Source organism: Procambarus clarkii, chromosome 41, assembly GCF_040958095.1.
Source record: "Procambarus clarkii isolate CNS0578487 chromosome 41, FALCON_Pclarkii_2.0, whole genome shotgun sequence".
Lineage (NCBI taxonomy): Eukaryota > Metazoa > Arthropoda > Malacostraca > Decapoda > Cambaridae > Procambarus > Procambarus clarkii.
The window spans coordinates 38,016,992-38,036,658 of NC_091190.1; the positions used below are offsets into that span (position 1 = coordinate 38,016,992).

Consider the following 19,667-nt stretch of genomic DNA (forward strand, 5'->3'; position numbering starts at 1 on the left):
AACGAAAGGCACCAGAGCTGAGGTGCAACCCAGTATGGTGCAAAGGATCAAGACGGCGAAGAGTAGAGGGAGAAGCAGACGAGCAAGCAGGGCAACCATAATCGAGCTTAGACAGGACGAGAGTGGAACGTAATGAGGGGCGTGCACCTATCCACTCCCCCAAGAAATATGGGATAAAACCTTAAGGAGAGTTAGAGCCTTAGAGCATTCAACTCTGAGGTAAGAGATATGGGGCAACCAATACAAACGAGTGTCATAGATTAACCCCAAAGGCTGAGCGGAATCCTCGTACACAAGGGGATGACCATAAAGCAACAAAGAGGGATGAAGAACAACACGCTTCCGAGTAAGTCATAGCACAAGACTTAGATGTAGAGAATTTGAAGCCATGATCGGTGGCCCATGACGACATGGCATCAATCGCAAGTTGAAGCCGCCATTGAAGGAGATGCGAATCATCACCCCAACAGCAAAGGATAAGATCTTCGACAGAGAGCAGAGAAGACGCCAGAAGGACGGAGGGAAAGAAGACCAGTGAGGGTAACTAGAAAAAGAGTAGTGCTCAGAACACTACCTTGGGGTACACCCTCATATTGCCTAAAAGGGGCAGAGAGTGTGGTACCAAGCCTCACTCGAAAGGAACGATGAGAGAGGAAGCTTTGGAGGACGAGAGGAAGATTCCCACGAAGATACAGTGCTGCAATGACTATCCTTGTTTATGTCCGTACCGGAGCAAGTACGGTACCTTGGGGGACAGCTTTTCATAGCCGATAATCTGGATTTTACTCTGTTGACTATTACACTTGGGTTCTTTTCGTTCTGAAATTGAAGATCCATCTCCCTACTTTGCCAGAAATTCCTTTTGCACACAATTTTGTGCGCAATAACACCATGGCCACATTTGTCGAAAACTTTACCAAAGTCTGTTTATATTACATCTGCGTTTTGCTTGTCTTCCATGGAACCTAAGGCCATGTCATAGTGATTTAGCAACTGAGAAAGGCAGGAGCACCCTGTTCTAAACCAGTGTTGTCCAGGATTATGTAAGTTAGTAATTATCAAAAGAAGGCACCAAACCTGGAAGGCTATGTAGGACCATCAAATGTGCGGAACAATCAGAATAATCAATAATAATCAATAATTGGCGCTAAATATCACCAAGGATGCCAGGGTTATGTAGATGTGTTTCCATGCGATTTGTAATCTTACTTCTTAGCACACTTTCAAAGATTTTTATTTGTGAGGTCTATACTTTTTGCATCTGCTTTACTACCTTTGTGAAGTGGCGCGATCTCCGTTGTTTTAAATATGTCAGGTGACGCCAGTGTCTAGGCTCCATCTCCAAAGATGTTTAGGGCCTGTGAAAGTGGTGTTATTCACTTCTTTATGAATATAGAATTCCTGAGTGAGTCTAGTGCAGATAGCATTGGCATGCTGTGTGCAGAGAATGCAGACAGCAATAGCATGCTGTGTGCAGACAATGCAGACAGCATTGGCATGCTGTCTATGGCTACTTCAAATTCTAGTGGGGTTAGGGTGACATCTGATGTGGTTCGATGTTGGCGTCAAATTCATGAAGAATTCATTTGGATCATCGATCTTCGATGTGGTCAGGGGTTTACTGAAAACAGAATCGTACTGACGCCTCAGTATTTCACTCATTTGTTTGTTTTCATATGTGAAAAATCCATCACCCTTGCACAAGGGCCCAATGCTGGATGTAATTTTTGTTTTTGTTTTTATATACGAGAAAATGTATTTCGGGTTCCTCTCTATTTCACTTATGGCCTTTTGCCTCTCTGATTTTATATGATTCTCTCGGCTTCAGCTCGATCATTTCTACTTCCATAGATAGCCTTCCTCATCGTTATTGGGATAGAGTGCAGCGTTTGAGATGTTTCGTTATTTGTTTTCTTCGAATATAGAGGGAACGCCATTCTCGTTCCAGTCCACAATGACTGAAAATATGACAGAATCTAGAAACTCTCTACTGAAATTAGTTTCCTCAATGACTGGCAAATGACAAAGTAAATTATTTCGTCTTCAAAAGTAAGAGTTCAACAATAACTGAAAAAAAGTCAGGAATCTTCTCTCAAAAGTTAAAGTTCACAAACAATGAAATTTAACCAAGTCCTGAATCTCCTCTCATGAGTTAAATACTTCTGAGTTAACTATGTAAATAAATTTAAATATTGCAGCCGAGTAAAATTTTAATACATGTACATTAACAATTACTGGTATGACCTCAGCATATCCAATCTTATCTGGTTAAGCATTGTCATAACACTGTCCCTTTACCAAACAAGAACTAATCAGAGCCAAAGAAGATGATATAAGAATACTGCACCAGGTGCTGGTAACATTACATACTCATTGAACGCACATGCAGGTCCTGATGGAGAAAATGGAATATTAGACGTTATCAATGCATCTTGGGAGCAACGCAAACTACCAACCTGTTTGAAAGAAGCAGACATCATTCAGAATCAAAAGCCGAGAGCAATCTGGCATTTAGCCCCATTTAATAACCATCATGCATAAATGAAACTGCAGAACTGATAGCCTTAAATAGGCAAATGTCGAAGACTGGACATCTGCATAAGCACATATTTGACTTCAGAAGAGGTAGGTAGGTACTGCCAAATGCATAGCAACATTACTAGAAACAGTTAACTTGGATCCGGTTCTAGCAAAAGCATTTGACCTTGCAAGCCTGCAAGCAATTTTACACACCTTAGTTGAAAAAGTTATAAAGGGAAACATGCTAACATGGATTCAAGATTACGTAAGTCACAGGGATGCCAGAGTAAAGCTGCAAGGCCAAGTGTCAGACTACCACTTGAATAAGAATGGGACTCCACAAGGAGGAGGAGGAGTCAGTCCTAGTCTTTTTTACATCCCTATGGTAAACCTAGTTACCATGACATTTGCAGAGGAGGGTTAAATTGCCAAGCTATCTTGAGGTTATCTTGAGAGGATTTCGGGGCTATCAGTGTCCCCGCGGCCCGGTCCTCAACCAGGTCTCCCCTAGGAAGCAGCCCGTGACAGCTGACTAACACCTAGGTACCAATTTTACTGCTAGGTAACAGGGGCATTGTGTGAAAGAAACTCTGCCCATTGTTTCTCGCCGGCGCCTGGGATCGAACCCAGGACCACAGGATCACAAGTACAGCGTGCTGTCCACTCGGCCGACCGGCTCCCAATAGATCAGATCAGATATAGATCACCTATGCTGATATAGCAATAATCGTCAGAGGTCTTGTACTTTTTTTTTGAAGTGCAGAACAACAAATGTGCTTTAAAAAAACAAAGGAACGTTAGATAAAGTAACATCTGAATGCAACGTTTTATGGCTAAAAATATTTACACAGAACTCAAAGGCAATGAGTCTAGGTCGCAACACTCCAGACAGGCATCTACGCATTCACTACATTAACCTTCAGTGGATGACAATATCAATATCTTTGAGTGTGGATTGATTTTAAAATGACATTCAGCAAGCAAATTCAATATCTGAAGGAGAGAGCAAAAATCATTACTGAATATATTGAGAACAAATCACAGGGCCCCGTCTCAGAGCAGGACTCAAAATATTAAGAATGTTTTACATACACAGAGTTCGTTCCCTGGTTGATTATGCAGCGCCTGCTTTACTCACTCTTTCTCCTGACCAGTGGGCAAAGATTGAGGTTATTTAAAATGGTGCAATGCTAGTCATAACATCGGCTCCCAGATGGACAAAAATACTGAACTTAAGACTAGAAACTATACTAACAACGATTGAAATAGGGTAAAAGGGATTGCTGCCTGCATGCTGACCAAGATAGTGACTAGACCAAGAATCAGTTCACCTAAAGATAAAGATAAGAATCACTGGAGTACTAACGTGGGGACAGAGGAGCTTCGAATAGCAACATGTGGACCCATTGTGCAATAAACACCACCAATACATTCGATACAACAAATACAGTCAGAGTGGTGTCGACGAAATACATGCAGACTTGGTTATGAAAACCTTTTGGGAATTGCTGCCAGCAGACCAGGATTATGGTTCTTGAAGGAAAAAAAAAACATTAATCCTGATCTGCTATGCAGCTTTGCATAGATGAATATAGTAGCAAATTTTGCATCTGATATCACCACATACTTCACAGATGGATCAGCAGACCAGCAGGGACAAGAAACCGGAGCAGCAGTTAAGGCAGGAAATTCTGTAGTTAGTTGGAGAGACTCAAATGGGTGTTCAACCTTACAGAGATGCTAGCCATTCAATAGGCTTTGCAACATGCTCTTGCTGAACACCGACATGTTGTCATACATACGGATTCGTGAACTGCCATTGAAACCATGCAACAAGAACCGATACGTGACAACAGCCATCTGACCATAAATGTCATATCATTAATGCAAACACTCAAACGTCAAGGCCGTCAGATACTTATCAACTGGGTGCGAAGTCATGTGGGAATAATAGGGAATGACATTGTAGACGAAGCTGCAAACCTGGAACTAAGAGACAAAATGTAGACATTAACATACCACTGAATCTATCACATAATTAGAGTTTACAGAAATTTGAAATAGAGCAATGCAGAAGACGTACAGTGACCACAACACAGCAGTTGCAACATTAGGATCTGCGGGTTAGTACAAGAATTCAACCATTTACGAACAACTTAATTTGATAAAAGGGAGCAGTAGAACAACAGAAGTACACTTACATCGCATCACACTTGGATACCCATGTGCTTTTGAAATAGGCTTAAAGGTTCCAGAAGATGACAGGAAATGTTAGCACCGAGGAAAAATGCCCGACAGATCACTGTTACATTATTTAACACAGTGCACAGTAACAAACCTAATAAGATATCAACAAATAATCAACAGAGCAGAAAAAGTTGTTAAAGATATAGTGCATAATCTTATCGAAACTAACATACGAGTCATAAATACTCATACTCCACCTATGTAAAACAAACAAAAACAAGTAACACTTAGTGGGCCAGCCAGAGGCTTAGAGCACCATGCAGGAATATCACTGAAAAAAAAATCTAAAAATGTATTAGTCTGCTGTGCTTTGAAGGGTAGACTTTAGTCAACTGAGTTTTGAAGGGCAGGTATTAGTTTATTTAGCTTTGAAGGTCACTTATTAGTATACTGAACTATGAAGGTCACTTATTAATCTTTTGATCTTTGAACGTCAGGTATTAGTCTACTACGCTTTGAAGGTCAGGTGTTAGCCAATTGTGTTTTGAAGGTCGTCTTAGTCTTCTCAGCTTAGCAGGTAAGGTTTTAGGCTACTAAGTTTTGAAAGTTAGGTGTTAGTCTACTAATCTTTGAAGGTCGGGTATTAGTTTACTGAGGTTTCAGGGTTAGGTGTTAGTCTACTAGGTATTAGTTTGCTAATCTTTGCAGGTCACGTGTTAGCCACCTTAGATTTGAACGTCAGATATAAGTGGTCTACTAAGCTTGGTAGGCCAGGAATTAGTCTACTGAGCTTTGAAGGTCAGGTAATTGTCTGCTGATCTTTGTAACAAATTATTACCCTGTTCGTTGAGTTGTAGTTGTAGCGGGCTGATTCGTGCTGCTTCCCAGTGATCAACCTTAAGCGGGAGGCTCGAGCAAAGACTTCCATTTCACAATCTATCGATCTATGTGTTCTGAAACATAATATTCTTGAATTGAAATATAAGATTTTCAACAGAAAAAATAAATTAATTAAAATACTAAAATAAATGTTTTGTTCTTATTGGTAGAAATGAGGAGGGATGGAGCGAGATAGTACACTAATGAAGAAGTGGAAGATGGAGAAAGGGTGGAAGACAGAAGAGAGGGGGGAGCGAGAGAAGAGAGATTATATATATTATATATATATATATATATATATATATATATATATATATATATATATATATATATATATATATATATATATATATATATATATATATATATATATATATATATATATATATATATATATATATATATATATATATATATATATATATATATATATATATATATATATATATATATATATTGCTGCAGGGAAATACACGGACCTCATCGCAAAAGTCAACAGAGGGTCAAATAACCTTGATGCACCTGATACCATCAAAGCCTGGCACAGTGTTACTTTTTGGCAATGCATGCTTAGGTGTACCAGACAGAGGAGGCAAGACACTGGCCTCATCCGTCAATAAAGCAATTAGGGAATTTCCTAGGGCTGACAACCTAGTCCGCCTCCCCAAACACACCAAACACCGCCGAGGCAGACCAAGTACGACAATCAGCGACAACAGAAAATTAGGTACCCAAGTCAGCAAGAAAATTGAAGAGGGCAATACAGTCGGGGCACTCAGGTTAATCACAAGTGAGGACAAAATTTTGCCCAGGGATGAAACCACAGCCCAAGCACTGAGAGAAAAACACCCCCTCAGGGCCGTAGGTGGACCTCCCCCACAGGTCAGGCTCGCCCCTAACCAGGAACCTCTCGTCCTCCGGGAGTCAGAGGTTTATAAAGCTATCGTTTCATTTCCCCCGGGCTCCTCAGGAGGCTACACAGGGTAAGACCTCAACATGTGAAGGAAATGGTGAACCCTGTTCTTGGCCCAGCTGCAGAAGCGCTCCTGACAGAAATCACAACGTTTGTCAACAACTGCCTCGCCGGGTTAATCCCCGATGAAATCAAACCATTCTTCTTTGGTGCATCCCTATGTGCCCTCAAAAAGAAGGGGAAGGAATCAGACCCATTGCCGTTGGTAATACCCTTCGCCGCCTAGTTGCAAGGGCTGCTGTCAGAAGTATCCGAACGGAAGCAGCCACCATGCTGCAACCCAACCAGCTGGGGTTTGGAGTCCCCCAAGGCTGTGAAGCAGCGGCTCATGCTGCACGAGCCTACATTAGCTCTCTTACTGAAGACCAGGCAGTAGTAAAATTAGATTTTAAAAACGCTTTCAACTCGGTCAAAAGGGAAGCAATCCTCACTGCAGTCCAGGAACATTGCCCAAGCATTCTCCCGTTTGTGTCAGCAGGCTACAGCAAAGACTCAACCCTCCTGTTTGACAAACATGAAGTCACCTCAGCAGAGGGAATTCAACAGGGTGACCCACTTGCACCGTTCCTCTTTTGCATAGCGGTTCGAGAAATTACAACCAGACTGTCCAGTGAGCTCAACATCTGGTTCCTGGATGATGGCACTCTGGCAGGCACACAAGATTCCCTGCTAGAAGACTTACAGCTGGTGAAGACACGGGGGGAGTCCATGGGTCTCGTTCTTAGCCCCTCCAAGTGCGAAATTATTGCATCTAGTGAAGTAATCATTAGAGCAGTGAAATCAGTTCTACCAGAAGCCTCAGTCGTTAAACCTACCGACAGCACACTACTCGGAGCACCTCTGGGCCACAATGCCATTGCTGCAGTCCTTGACGAAAAGTTTAGAGACCTAAAGAGGATGGAAGAGAGAATTGGGGACTTGGACTCCCACGATGCCCTCTACCTTCTCACAAAGTGCCTTACCTTGCCCAGGCTAACATACTTCTTAAGGTGTGCACCAACTTTTGGCAACCCACTTCTAAATCAATATGATGAGCTCCTCAGGTCAATATTCAGGAAGGCGCTCAACCTAGATTTAGATGACAGTCAGTGGGACCAAGCAACACTACCAGTGAGATTTGGAGGGATAGGCATACGAAAGGCAACTGAGGTAGCACTTCCAGCATTCTTATCCTCATGTACAGCAGCCAACGAATTGGTAGGGCAGATCCTACCAGAGCGTATGAGAGAGACAGCGGGAACTCATGATCAAACGTTCATCGAAGCAGCCAGACAATGGGACACCATTGCACACCCTCAACCCCGACCACAAGTCCCAAAAGACCACAAGCAGGCCCACTGGGATAGCCCCATAATGGAAAAGACTGTCACAGCAATGATTGACAACGCTGATGCTGAAAACAAAGCCCGCCTCCTAGCGGTAACAGCCCCCCACGCCGGGGATTTTTTATTTGCTGTGCCCAATGCAGCCCTGGGAACTCGCCTCAGTCATGACGCTCTCCGCATTGGAGTTGCCCTTCGCCTTGCCGCCCCCATCCTCACCGAACATAGGTGCATCTGCGGAACTGCGATGGCAGACCAATATGGTCGTCATGGTCTGGTATGTCGTAAATCACAGGGTAAAATTGCAAGACATGAAGAAGTCAACGACATCATCAAGAGGAGCCTCGCCACAGCCCGTTGCCCGGCACAAAGAGAACCACACTTATCCAGACCTAACGACCCTCAGAAGCGCCCTGATGGGGTCACCTTGCTACCTTGGAAGGATGGTAAGCAAGTGGTATGGGACTACACGTGCACTGCCAAACTGGCCAGTACCTACCTCCACTACAGCACACGTGAAAGCGGGGGTGCTGCTTCTTTCAGGGAATCGCAGAAAATTATTAAATACAGAGGTCTAGCACACTGCTACAGCTTTGTTCCGATCGGCTCGGAGACCCTCGGTTCGTGGGGAAAATGTGCATTGAAGTTCCTGAAGGAATTGGGGGACAAATTGATCAGCGCTACAAAAGACCAGAGAGCAAAAAGTTTCTTGTTCCAGCGCCTCAGTGTTGCGATTCAGAGGGGAAATGCCTGTTGCGTCTTGGGCACTAGTCCAACTTCAGAGGAATTCGAAGAAGTGTTTGACTTGCAACAATGATCGAACCCGTCTGTGACATTCATCAATGTTTCCCATTGTTGTGTTTTTCAAGAGATCCATAACCTTTAAGCACCTTTTTGCATTATTATTTTTGTATCAACCCATGTATATCTTGTAACCATCAAATGCATAATAAAGCACAAAAAATATTTAAGGAAGGGGGTGGTAGGAGAAAAGCACACAGAAACTGTATTGGAGGGGATCTAAACATTCCCTCTAATGCGTTATGCATGGTTTCCTCCGAGGCTATGGGTCCCCCTTCTTCCAGCTAGAGGTGGTACTCCCTTCCTATATATATTATATATATATATATATATATATATATATATATATATATATAATATATATATATTATATATATATTATATATTATATATATATATATTATATATATATATGCAATTGACGATCACAAAACACTGATCATTTTATGCGGAAAATCCACAGAGAAATATGAAAGGAGGTGAACGTTTCGGCTTTGTTAAAGCCTTTGTCAACACCAGACTGACTAAGGAGAAGGGAGAAGGGGAGGATATATAGGCCGACACCTGACCAACCCTAGGGATGGGTTGGTCAGGTGTCGGCCTATATATCCTCCCCTTCTCCCTTCTCCTTAGTCAGTCTGGTGTTGACAAAGGCTTTAACAAAGCCGAAACGTTCACCTCCTTTCATATTTCTCTGTGGATTTTCCGCATATATATATATATATATATATATATATATATATATATATATATATATATATATATATATATATATATATTAGACGGAATAACACTAAATTGATGTACACCTGACAACTCTTAGCACCCCCAACAACTCCCAGCACCCCCCAACAACTCCCAGCACCCCCCAACAACTCCCAGCACCCCCCAACAACTCCCAGCACCCCCCAACAACTCCCAGCACCCCCCAACAACTCCCAGCACCCCCCAACAACTCCCAGCACCCCCCAACAACTCCCAGCACCCCCCAACAACTCCCAGCACCCCCCAACAACTCCCAGCACCCCCCAACAACTCCCAGCACCCCCCAACAACTCCCAGCACCCCCCAACAACTCCCAGCACCCCCCAACAACTCCCAGCACCCCCCAACAACTCCCAGCACCCCCCAACAACTCCCAGCACCCCCCAACAACTCCCAGCACCCCCCAACAACTCCCAGCACCCCCCAACAACTCCCAGCACCCCCCGACAACTCCCAGCACCCCCCGACAACTCCCAGCACCCCCCGACAACTCCCAGCACCCCCCAACAACTCCCAGCACCCCCCAACAACTCCCAGCACCCCCCAACAACTCCCAGCACCCCCCAACAACTCTCAGCACCCCCCAACAACTCTCAGCACCCCCCAACAACTCTCAGCACCCCCCAACAACTCTCAGCACCCCCCAACAACTCTCAGCACCCCCCAACAACTCTCAGCACCCCCCCAACAACTCTCAGCACCCCCCCAACAACTCTCAGCACCCCCCCAACAACTCTCAGCACCCCCAACAACTCTCAGCACCCCCAACAACTCTCAGCACCCCCAACAACTCTCAGCACCCCCAACAACTCTCAACACCCCCAACAACTCTCAGCACCCCCCAACAACTCTCAGCACCCCCCAACAACTCTCAGCACCCCCCAACAACTCTCAGCACCCCCCAACAACTCTCAACACCCCCAACAACTCTCAGCACCCCCAACAACTCTCAGCACCCCCCAACAACTCTCAGCACCCCCCAACAACTTGCTTCTCACCTGATGGCGGCTTCGAATATTTCATTTGTTGCACACCCATTGCACATATATCCTCCAGGAAACCGGTTACCACTATGACATATGTAGTATGACAGTGCCTAAAAATTATGTACAAAATTAAGTATATTCATGAATGTGACAACTTTCCCCAATATAATTAATATGATCTGTCATATATTATTTTCAAGGCCGACAATTATATATTACACAAAATTACCATTTAATTTAATATATATAACTTTTGAACCAAAATTATGACAGGAGTTTTAAATAAAATGATTGCGAAGGTACCTTAATTATGAGCGGGGAGGACGCGGGGGTGACCAGGGTGCGGCACCACAGACACACAACGCTCTCCTCGACGCTTTTCCTCGCTACTAACACGTCCAGCTCGTCATGGGCGAATAGGAGGGCATAGAGAACTGCTTCGTTGATGGTGAAAAACTTCATGGCTCGCGTCACAGACACATACGCCAGCCTCAACTCTTCATCAATATTTGTAATCAAGAAAATGTTATTATCAATAACAATAAAGTCAATAAAGTCTCCTGTCAATATAACCCAGTCCCATTCTAGGCCCTTGGCCATGTGAACGGTACTGAAGGTAATGTCTGCTACGGACGCCTCTGTGTTGCTGCACCTCTGAGTAAGCAGAGTCACGTGATAGGGTGTCCTCCTCCCACTGTATTTGAACATCTCAATTTTGGAAAATAGCTCGTCGTCATCGTTAGATTCAGCATATTCCTTAAGTTCGGCTACTGTTTCGAACTTAGCCACTAATGGGTTCTGAATATTTGCCGATTCTCTTGTGGCAAGTCCCTCCTGAATTTGATATAAATTAAATATATCCATAACATCGTCATATCCATATTTACTCAGCCCACCAGCAAATGTCATGGATGCTGCTAAGTACCTTGTATCCTCACACATCTCCGTGGCTATTTTATAAAGTTCCACATTTGACTTGGCTATATAAGCCCTTTTAAGTTTTGAGCTTGGGTCAAAAAGTCGAGGATTTGGAGCATGGACAAACGAGTCCTTTATTTTTGCTCCGACGACAGTCCGGTGGGGAACCCCATGGAGAGCTTCCAGAGTACATTGTGCCACATATGACACCTCCGGTCCGAACCTGAAAGACTGGTGGAGGAAAAACTTGTGAGTGTGGGTAACCTTATCCAGGGCGCTGACTGTCCCTCCGGAGGAGCCAAGCTGTTGGTACGAGTCTCCCACAAGCACCTGAAACAAACAATAGCACAATTCAATAACATCTGTCACCTAATGAAAAGATGCGATTTATGTGAAATATCAACCAGAACCATGTAAAGGAAGGGTGACGGAGTACAAGTAATTATCAAAAGAAGGCACGAAACTGGGAAGGCTATGCAGCACCATCAAATGTGCGGGATAATCAGAGGGCGCTAAATATCACCAAGGATGCCAATACGAGAACAGAAACGCATAAAAGGAAAGATATCAAAAGTATCCGAGTAACCAAGAATTCTATCGAGGGACAAGCGGCCGCAGGGGATGGTCGGAAACAAAACACATGCTCGTCCTGGAAGTCGGGACATTCAACAATAATATGTACGACCGTAAGAGTGACCATGAGTTAAGTGAGTATGGCCAATACGCAACCTCGCCAGAGTCGTTTCCCATCGCCGGTTACAGTGGTAGGAGGATGGCCACGAGGACACAACTCTTAAGAATACGTAGTTTGTTATCAGTAACAGAAGACCAACAAGCCTGCCAATGGGTAAGGACGGAGGAATGGATAACCGGGTAAAAGTCGGAATAAGGGAAACCTTTTCGAGAGATGGGACAAGAGTGGACAGCTTCCCTGGTGGCAGCATCCACACGCTCATTTAAAGAGACACCAATATGGTTGGGAACCCAGCAAAACTCAACCGACTTAAATTTACTGTGAATAAGAAACAGCCAATGCTGGATCTCGAGAACCACTGGATAAACTGGATTAATGGACATGAGAGCCATGAAGGCACTACGAGAGTCAGCAACAATTACAAAGGAAGATTGACAACGAGAAAGCAGGAGACGAAGAGCAGAGAGAATAGCATAAAGTTCTGCTGTAAAGATGCTAGTCTCCGGAGGTAAGTGACACATAAGTGCAATCAGGAAAAACAACAGTAGCCTTCACCGTCGTCAGACTTAGACCCATCGCTGGAGATGGAAACGGAGCGGGAATGAGAAGAAAAGTACTCGAGGAAAAGGCGTTTTAGAACAGTAGGAGGGGTAAAAGCTTTAGTGATACGGGTTAAGGTTTTACAAAACTGCGGAAGGAGGACTCTCCAAGGGGGCAAAGAATGAACAACATGAGGAGAAATTAGAAATACGAACTGAAAGAGAATCCTGTAAGCGAGATAACCGGATAGAAAGAGGGAGGTGGTGAAGAGGAACTGGAACCGCAGGAGGGGCAAAAGTTAAAACACGACAGAGGCGAGAGGAAGGATGTTGCAAGGACCGACATCCTTCATGGATGTCCCATTGACATGGGACAATACCCGAAGGAGGGTAGGGCCTTAGAGCATTCACCAAGAGGTACGAGATATGGGGCAACCAAGTCAAATGAGTGTCAAAAATCAACCCCAAAAGCTTAGCGGAATCCTTGTACACAACGGGGTGACCATAAAGCGACAAAGATAGACGAAGAATGACACACTTCCTAGTAAAAGTCATAGCAGAAGTCTTAGACGTAGAGAACCTGTAGCAATGATCGGTGGCCCATGACGACACTATATCAATCTCAAGTTGAATCCGGCATTGAAGGAGAGGCGAATCACCACCCTGACAGCAAAGGGTAAGATCGTCGACAGAGAGAGAGGAGAAGACGCCAGAAGGAAGAGAGGAGAGGAAAGAAGACCATTGAGGACAACCAGAAAAAGTAGTGCTCAGAACACTACCCTGGGGGACACCTTCGTATTGCCAAAAAGAGGCAGAGCGTGCGATACCAAGCCTCACCCGAAAGGAACGACGAGATAGGAAGCTTTGGAGAAAGGTAGAGATATGACCACGAAGACCAAAAGTATGAAGTTGGGATAGAATATGATATTGCCAAGTGGTGTCGTAAGCCTTTTCCAGGTCAAAAACGACAGCAACAACGGAGGTCTTCGCAGCAGAAGCAATACAAATATAGACCTCCAAGTTCACCAAAACATCTGTTGTGCTGTGGCACTTGCGGAAACCAAATTGAGAAGGGAAGAGGAGGTGATGGTGTTCTAAGAACCAAATCAGACGGACAGTAACATACATTCAAAGAGTTTGCAGACAACTTGTGAGGGCAATAGGAGAAAGTCCTTAGGGGATGTTCCCAGAGACCCTGGTTTGCGAACAGGAAGGACAACGGCATCGAACCAGTCCTCAAGGACTGACGACGACTCCCAGATCCGATTATACAGACTCAGTAAATACTGAGACGTGCACGGAGGGAGATGGCGAAGCATCTCAATGAACACTATTGGAGCCCGTCGCCGTAGAACTGTAGAGGGCCAGGGCAGACCGAAGTTCAGAGAGAGAGAGAAAAATAGGATTGTTATAGGGAAGTCGAAAATGAGTGCAGAAATCTAAGGGACGAGATTCAAGGACATTTTTACGAAGAAGGAAAAATTGGGGAAGATGAAAACAAGAGCTAACAGAAGAAAAGTGGAAACCCAGTTCGGTAGCGACCTGCAACAGGTCCGCCACAAGAGTACCACGGAGGTGAAGGACCGGCGAGACATCGGGAACAAACTTACCCGCTATCTTCTGGATACACTTCCAGATCTACTGCAGAGGAGTTGGGATGTAATGGTGGAGACATAAGACCCCCCAACATTCACGTTTAGCCGTACAGATGGCCCTACGGGCCACCGCACTTGCCCTCCGAAACAAGAGAAAAGAATTTGCCGTCTGCCGGCGGCGGTGTCTCTTTCACGCTGCACGCTTACAGAGGACAGCCCATGCACAGTCGGCATTCCACCAGGGAACGCACTTCCACTGTCCCCAAGAGGAAGAGCAAGGAATAGAACGGAGGGCAGCGTCGAAGATGGTGTCATGAAAAACGAGGAGAGAGCGAGGGAGAGGCAGATGGGAGAGGTCAGAGCGAGCAGCACTGATGGTAAATAGGTTCCAGTCCGCTTTAGCAAACTGCCACCTAGGAAAGGAGAGAGGGAGGGTGAAAAGCGAAAAAGGTAACAAGGATGGGGAAATGGTCACTGCCATGGAGGTCATCAAGAACCTGCCACATGAAATCTAAGTAGAGAGACGACGAGCAAAGAGAAAGATCAAGACAAAAAAGGGTGCGAGTCCGAGAGCCAAAATGCGTGGGCTCACCAGAATTCAGAAGAGACAGGGAAGAAGAGAAGATAAATGGCTCAAGAAGGCGACCCCGGGTGTTTGTCAGAACATCACCCAAAAGGGAATGATGACAATTGAAATCACCTAGCAGGAGCACAGGCTCCAGCAAGGAGTCCAGAAGGTGTTTAAGAGTGATGTAGTATACAGAAGACAGCCAGCACCACATAATGGCAGGGTAACGGAGTATAGAGAAGATGACAGTGTAACGGCTGATTCCTTCCTTATCCCACTTCACCATTCGTCTAAAGTCAAGGGCTCACTAGGTTGACCGAAGCGTGATCCTGCACGCTTGATCCTCTCGGTGACTATGTCCCCCCTTCCCCACATCATCCCCCACTCAATTCCCCCTCTTCCCCCCCCCCCCTCTCGCCGGTTCCTCACCATCCCAGGCGGGTCCAGTGTCACTCCCTGTATCTTAGAAGGGGACAGGTTTGGACATAATTATCAGTTTCTGTAAACATCGCTCGCTGTGGACCAGGTCTGTTTTGGTCTCCAACTACAAAGAAGCCTTGTCCCTTCGGCTAGCTGGGTAGAGCCGACTCGAATCTACAAGAATTTCATGTACCTTTTAGGAAGTTTTAGAAGATGATTGGTAGTAGATAAGTGCCAAGCCCTTATTGGCCCTTGAGGGCCAGTCCTCGGAACTAGTTTTTAATGGTTGGCTGTAGCCAAAAATAATAATTGGAGCCCTGGTGCTGTAAGTAATTATCAAAAGAAGGCACCAAACCGGGAAGGCTATGTAGCACCGTCAAATGTGCGGAATAATCAGAGGGTGCTAAATATCACCAAGGATGCCAATACAAGAACAGAAACGCATAAGGCGAACAATATCAAAAGTATCCGATTCGCTAAGAATTCTATTCAGGGGCAAGTGACCGAAAGGGGCGGTCGGAAAGCAAGAGACACGCTCATCCTGGAAGTCAGGACATACAACAAGGATATGCACGACAGTAAGAGGGACAATGCAATTTGAACAAGGAGGAGCTGGGCGGCGCTCCATTAAGTGACTGAGTTAAGCGAGTATGGCCAAGACAACCGTGCTAGAGCCGTTTCCCACCACCGGTTATAGTGGCAGGAGGAAGGCCACGGGGACACAACGCTTAAGAGTATGCAGATTGTTACCAACAACAGAAGACCAACAACCCTGAAACGGGCATGGATGGAGAATTGAATAACCGGATAAGTCGAAAAAAGAATACCTTTACGGGAAACGGGACGAGCGGATAGCCTCTCCAGCAGCAGCATCTGCACACACATTTAAAGAAACGCCAACATGGCTGGGAACTCGGCCAAACTCGACGGATTTAAATTTACTATAGATAAGAAATAGCCAATGTTGAATCTCGATAACTACGGGATGGACAGGATTAAAGGACCCGAGAGCCATGAGGGCACTACGAGAGTCAACTACAATCACAAAAGAAGATAGACAACGAGCAGGAGACGGAGAGCATGGAGCACAGCATAAAACACTGCTGTGAAGATGCTAGCCTCTGAAGAAAGGCGACAAGTGTGGTCAGGAAAAACAATGGAGTAGCTCACACCGTCCGCGGACTTAGACCCATCGGTGAATATGGAAATGGAGCCGGAGTATGAAGAAAAGTGCTCAAGAAAAAGGCGTTTCAGAACCGTAGGAGGAGTAAAAGCTTCAGTAGTGCGGGTCAAGGATGTACAAAACTTCGGAAGGGGGACCCTCCATGGGGCAAGGAAGGAACAATACGAGGGGAAATATGAGAAAGACGAATGGAGAGAGACCTGTAAGCAAGATAGCCGGACACAAAGAGGGAGGTGGTGACGAGGAACGGGAACTACAGGAGGGATAAAAATCAAAGCACGACAGGAGAGAGGAAGGATGTTGCAGGGACTGAGCCAGATAGCAAAGACAGTAGCGATCACGGCGGTCCTGGACAGATAGGAAACCAGTGTCAACATACAAGCTGAGAGCGCAAGTCGAATGAAAGGCCCCAGAGCTGAGGTGCAACCCAGCATGGTGCAAAGCATCAAGGCGGCGAAGAGTAGAAGGAGAAGCGGACGAGTATGCAGGGCAGCCATAATCGAGTTTAGGCAGGACGAGTGAGGAATGGAGAGAGACAGAGACAGAGAGAGAGACAGAGACAGAGACAGAGACAGAGACAGAGACAGAGAGAGAGACAGAGAGAGAGACAGAGACAGAGACAGAGACAGAGACAGAGACAGAGACAGAGAGAGAGACAGAGAGAGAGAGACAGAGAGAGAGAGACAGAGACAGAGACAGAGACAGAGACAGAGACAGAGAGAGAGAGACAGAGAGAGAGAGACAGAGACAGAGACAGAGACAGAGACAGAGACAGAGACAGAGACAGAGACAGAGACAGAGACAGAGACAGAGACAGAGACAGAGAGACAGAGAGACAGAGAGACAGAGAGACAGAGAGACAGAGAGACAGAGAGACAGAGAGACAGAGAGACAGAGAGACAGAGAGACAGAGAGACAGAGAGACAGAGAGACAGAGAGACAGAGAGAGAGAGAGAGAGAGAGAGAGAGAGAGAGAGACAGAGAGAGAGAGAGAGAGAGAGAGAGAGAGAGAGAGAGAGAGAGAGAGAGAGAGAGAGAGAGAGAGAGAGAGAGAGAGAGAGAGAGAGAGAGAGAGAGAGAGAGAGGAGCGTATGCCTATACGCCCCCCACAAGAAGTATGGGAGAAAACCTTGAAGAGGGATAGAGCCATAGAGAATTCAGCGACGAGGTAAGAGATATCAGCTGACCAAGACAAACTAATGTCAAAGATTAACCCCAGAAGCTTAGCAGAATCCTTGTACACAAGGGGATGTCCATAAAGAGACAGAGGGGGCGAAGAATGACACGCTTCCGAGTAAAAGTCATAGCACAAGTCTTAGACGCAGAGAACTTGAAGCCATGATCGGTGGTCCAAGACAAGGCACCAATCGCAAGTTGAAGCAGCCATTGAAGGAGAGGCGAATCATCACCCTGACGGCAAATGGTAAGATCGTCTACAGAGAGAGCGGAGAAGATGCCAGAATGGAGGAAAGACCATCATTGAGAGCAACAAAAAAAGAATAAGTGTTCAGAACACTACGTTGGGGCACACCCTCATATTGTTGAAAAGGGGCAGAGAGAGTGGTAACGAGCCTCACTCGAAAGGAACGACGAGAGGACACTTTGGAGGAAGAGAGGGAGATTCCCACGATGGCCAAAAGAATGAAGTTGGGACAGAATATGATACCGCCATGTAGTGTCATAACCCTTTTCCAGGACAAAATGGACGGCAACAACGGAGGTCTTCGCGGCAAAAGCAGTACGGATATAGACCTCCAAGTTCACCAGCACATCTGTTGTGCTATGGCATTTGCGAGAACCAAATAGAGAAGGGGAAAGGATGTAATAGTGCTCTAAGAACCACATCAGACGAACGTTAACCATACGTTCAAAGAGTTTGCAGGCAACTCATGAGGGAAATAGGGCGGAAATCCTTGGGGGATGACCTAAGAGACCCTGGTTTCCGAACAGGGAGGACAACAGCATCGAGCCAGTCCTCAGGGACTGACGAAGACTCCCAGACCCGATTAAAGACCTAGTAAATACTGAGACGAGCATGGAGGGAGATGTCTAAGCATCTCATAATGAATGCCATCGGAGCCTGCCACCGTAGAACCGCAGAGAGCCAGGGCAGACTGGAGATCAGAGAGAGAGAGAGAAGGGATCGTTATAGGGAAGGTTGAGATGGGTACAGAAATCCAAAGGACGAGATTCAAGAAGAGGATTACGATGAAGGAAGGAATGAGGGAGATGAGAACTTCAGCTAACAGACGAAAAGTGGGAAACCAATTCTGTTGCGAACTGCAACGGGTCCACCGCAAGAGTACCAGTGAGGTGAAGGACCGGTGAGACATCAGGAACAAACTTATCCGCTATCTTGCGGATACGCTTCCAGATCAGTAGTAGTGGAGTTTCGGACGTGTTGGAGGAGACATTAGACATCCAACATACACGTTTAGCCGAACGGATGCTCCTACGAGCCACCGCACTTGTCTTCCGAAACAGAAGAAAAGATTCAGTCGTTTACCGGCGACGATGTCTCTTCCAGGTTGCACGCTAACAGTAGACAGCCCAAGCACAGTCCACATTCCACCAGAGAACGCACTTCCGTGATCCCCGAGAAGAAGAGCGAGGAATAGAGCGTAGAGCAGCGTCGAAGATGGTGTCATAAAAAGGAGGGCGCAAGGGAGAGGCAGAATGGAGAGGTCGGAGATAGTAGCACGGAAGGTAAAGAGGGGCCAGTCAGCCTCAGCAAACCGCCACCTAGGGAAGGAGAGGGGAGGGTGAAAAGAGAAAAAGGAAACATGGATGGAAAAATGGTCACTGTCATGGAGGTCATCAAGAACACCCCCCACTCGAAATCTAAAGAAAGGGAAGACGGGCAAAGAGAAAGATCAAGACAGGAAAGGGAGTGAGTCCGAGAGTCTAAATGAGAGGACTCGCCAGAATTTAGATGAGACAGGGAAGGAGAGAGGATGAACGGTTCGAGAAGGCGACCTCGGGTGTTTATCAGATCATCATCCCAAAGGGAATGACGACAATTGAAATCACCTAGCAGGAGCACAGGCCACGGCAAGGAGTCCAATTGGTGTTCAAGATCAGGAAGAGAAAGCGGGATACTCGGAAGGAGATAAATGGAACAAACCATGAACCATTTCCTCACAAAGATATGAGCAGCAGAACAATGGAGAGACGAAGGAAAAAGTAAGTGGACAATGGGAACATTAGAGCGAATCAAGAGAACAGAAGAGTTAGGAGCCCCAGCAACAGCTGTAGGGTTGATGGAGAAAGGAATAGCCATTAAAGCGACCAGGACGAGCACCAAGCATCGGCTCCTA

The 19,667-nt window shown here is 45.7% G+C and overlaps 1 protein-coding gene across 1 annotated transcript in view; it reads right to left on the minus strand.

The window, feature by feature from the left end:
- The window catches only part of LOC138373264 (F-box DNA helicase 1-like), a 116,288-nt gene that overhangs the window by 15,698 nt on the left and 80,923 nt on the right, over window positions 1–19,667 (minus strand). Inside the window, exons 4-6 of the mRNA XM_069339305.1 lie at window positions 10,737–11,681; window positions 10,446–10,543; window positions 5,546–5,660 (exon numbers count right to left, since the gene is read on the minus strand). Coding sequence (XP_069195406.1) covers window positions 5,546–5,660; window positions 10,446–10,543; window positions 10,737–11,681 — 1,158 coding nt within the window. The remainder of the gene's footprint in view (window positions 1–5,545; window positions 5,661–10,445; window positions 10,544–10,736; window positions 11,682–19,667) is intronic.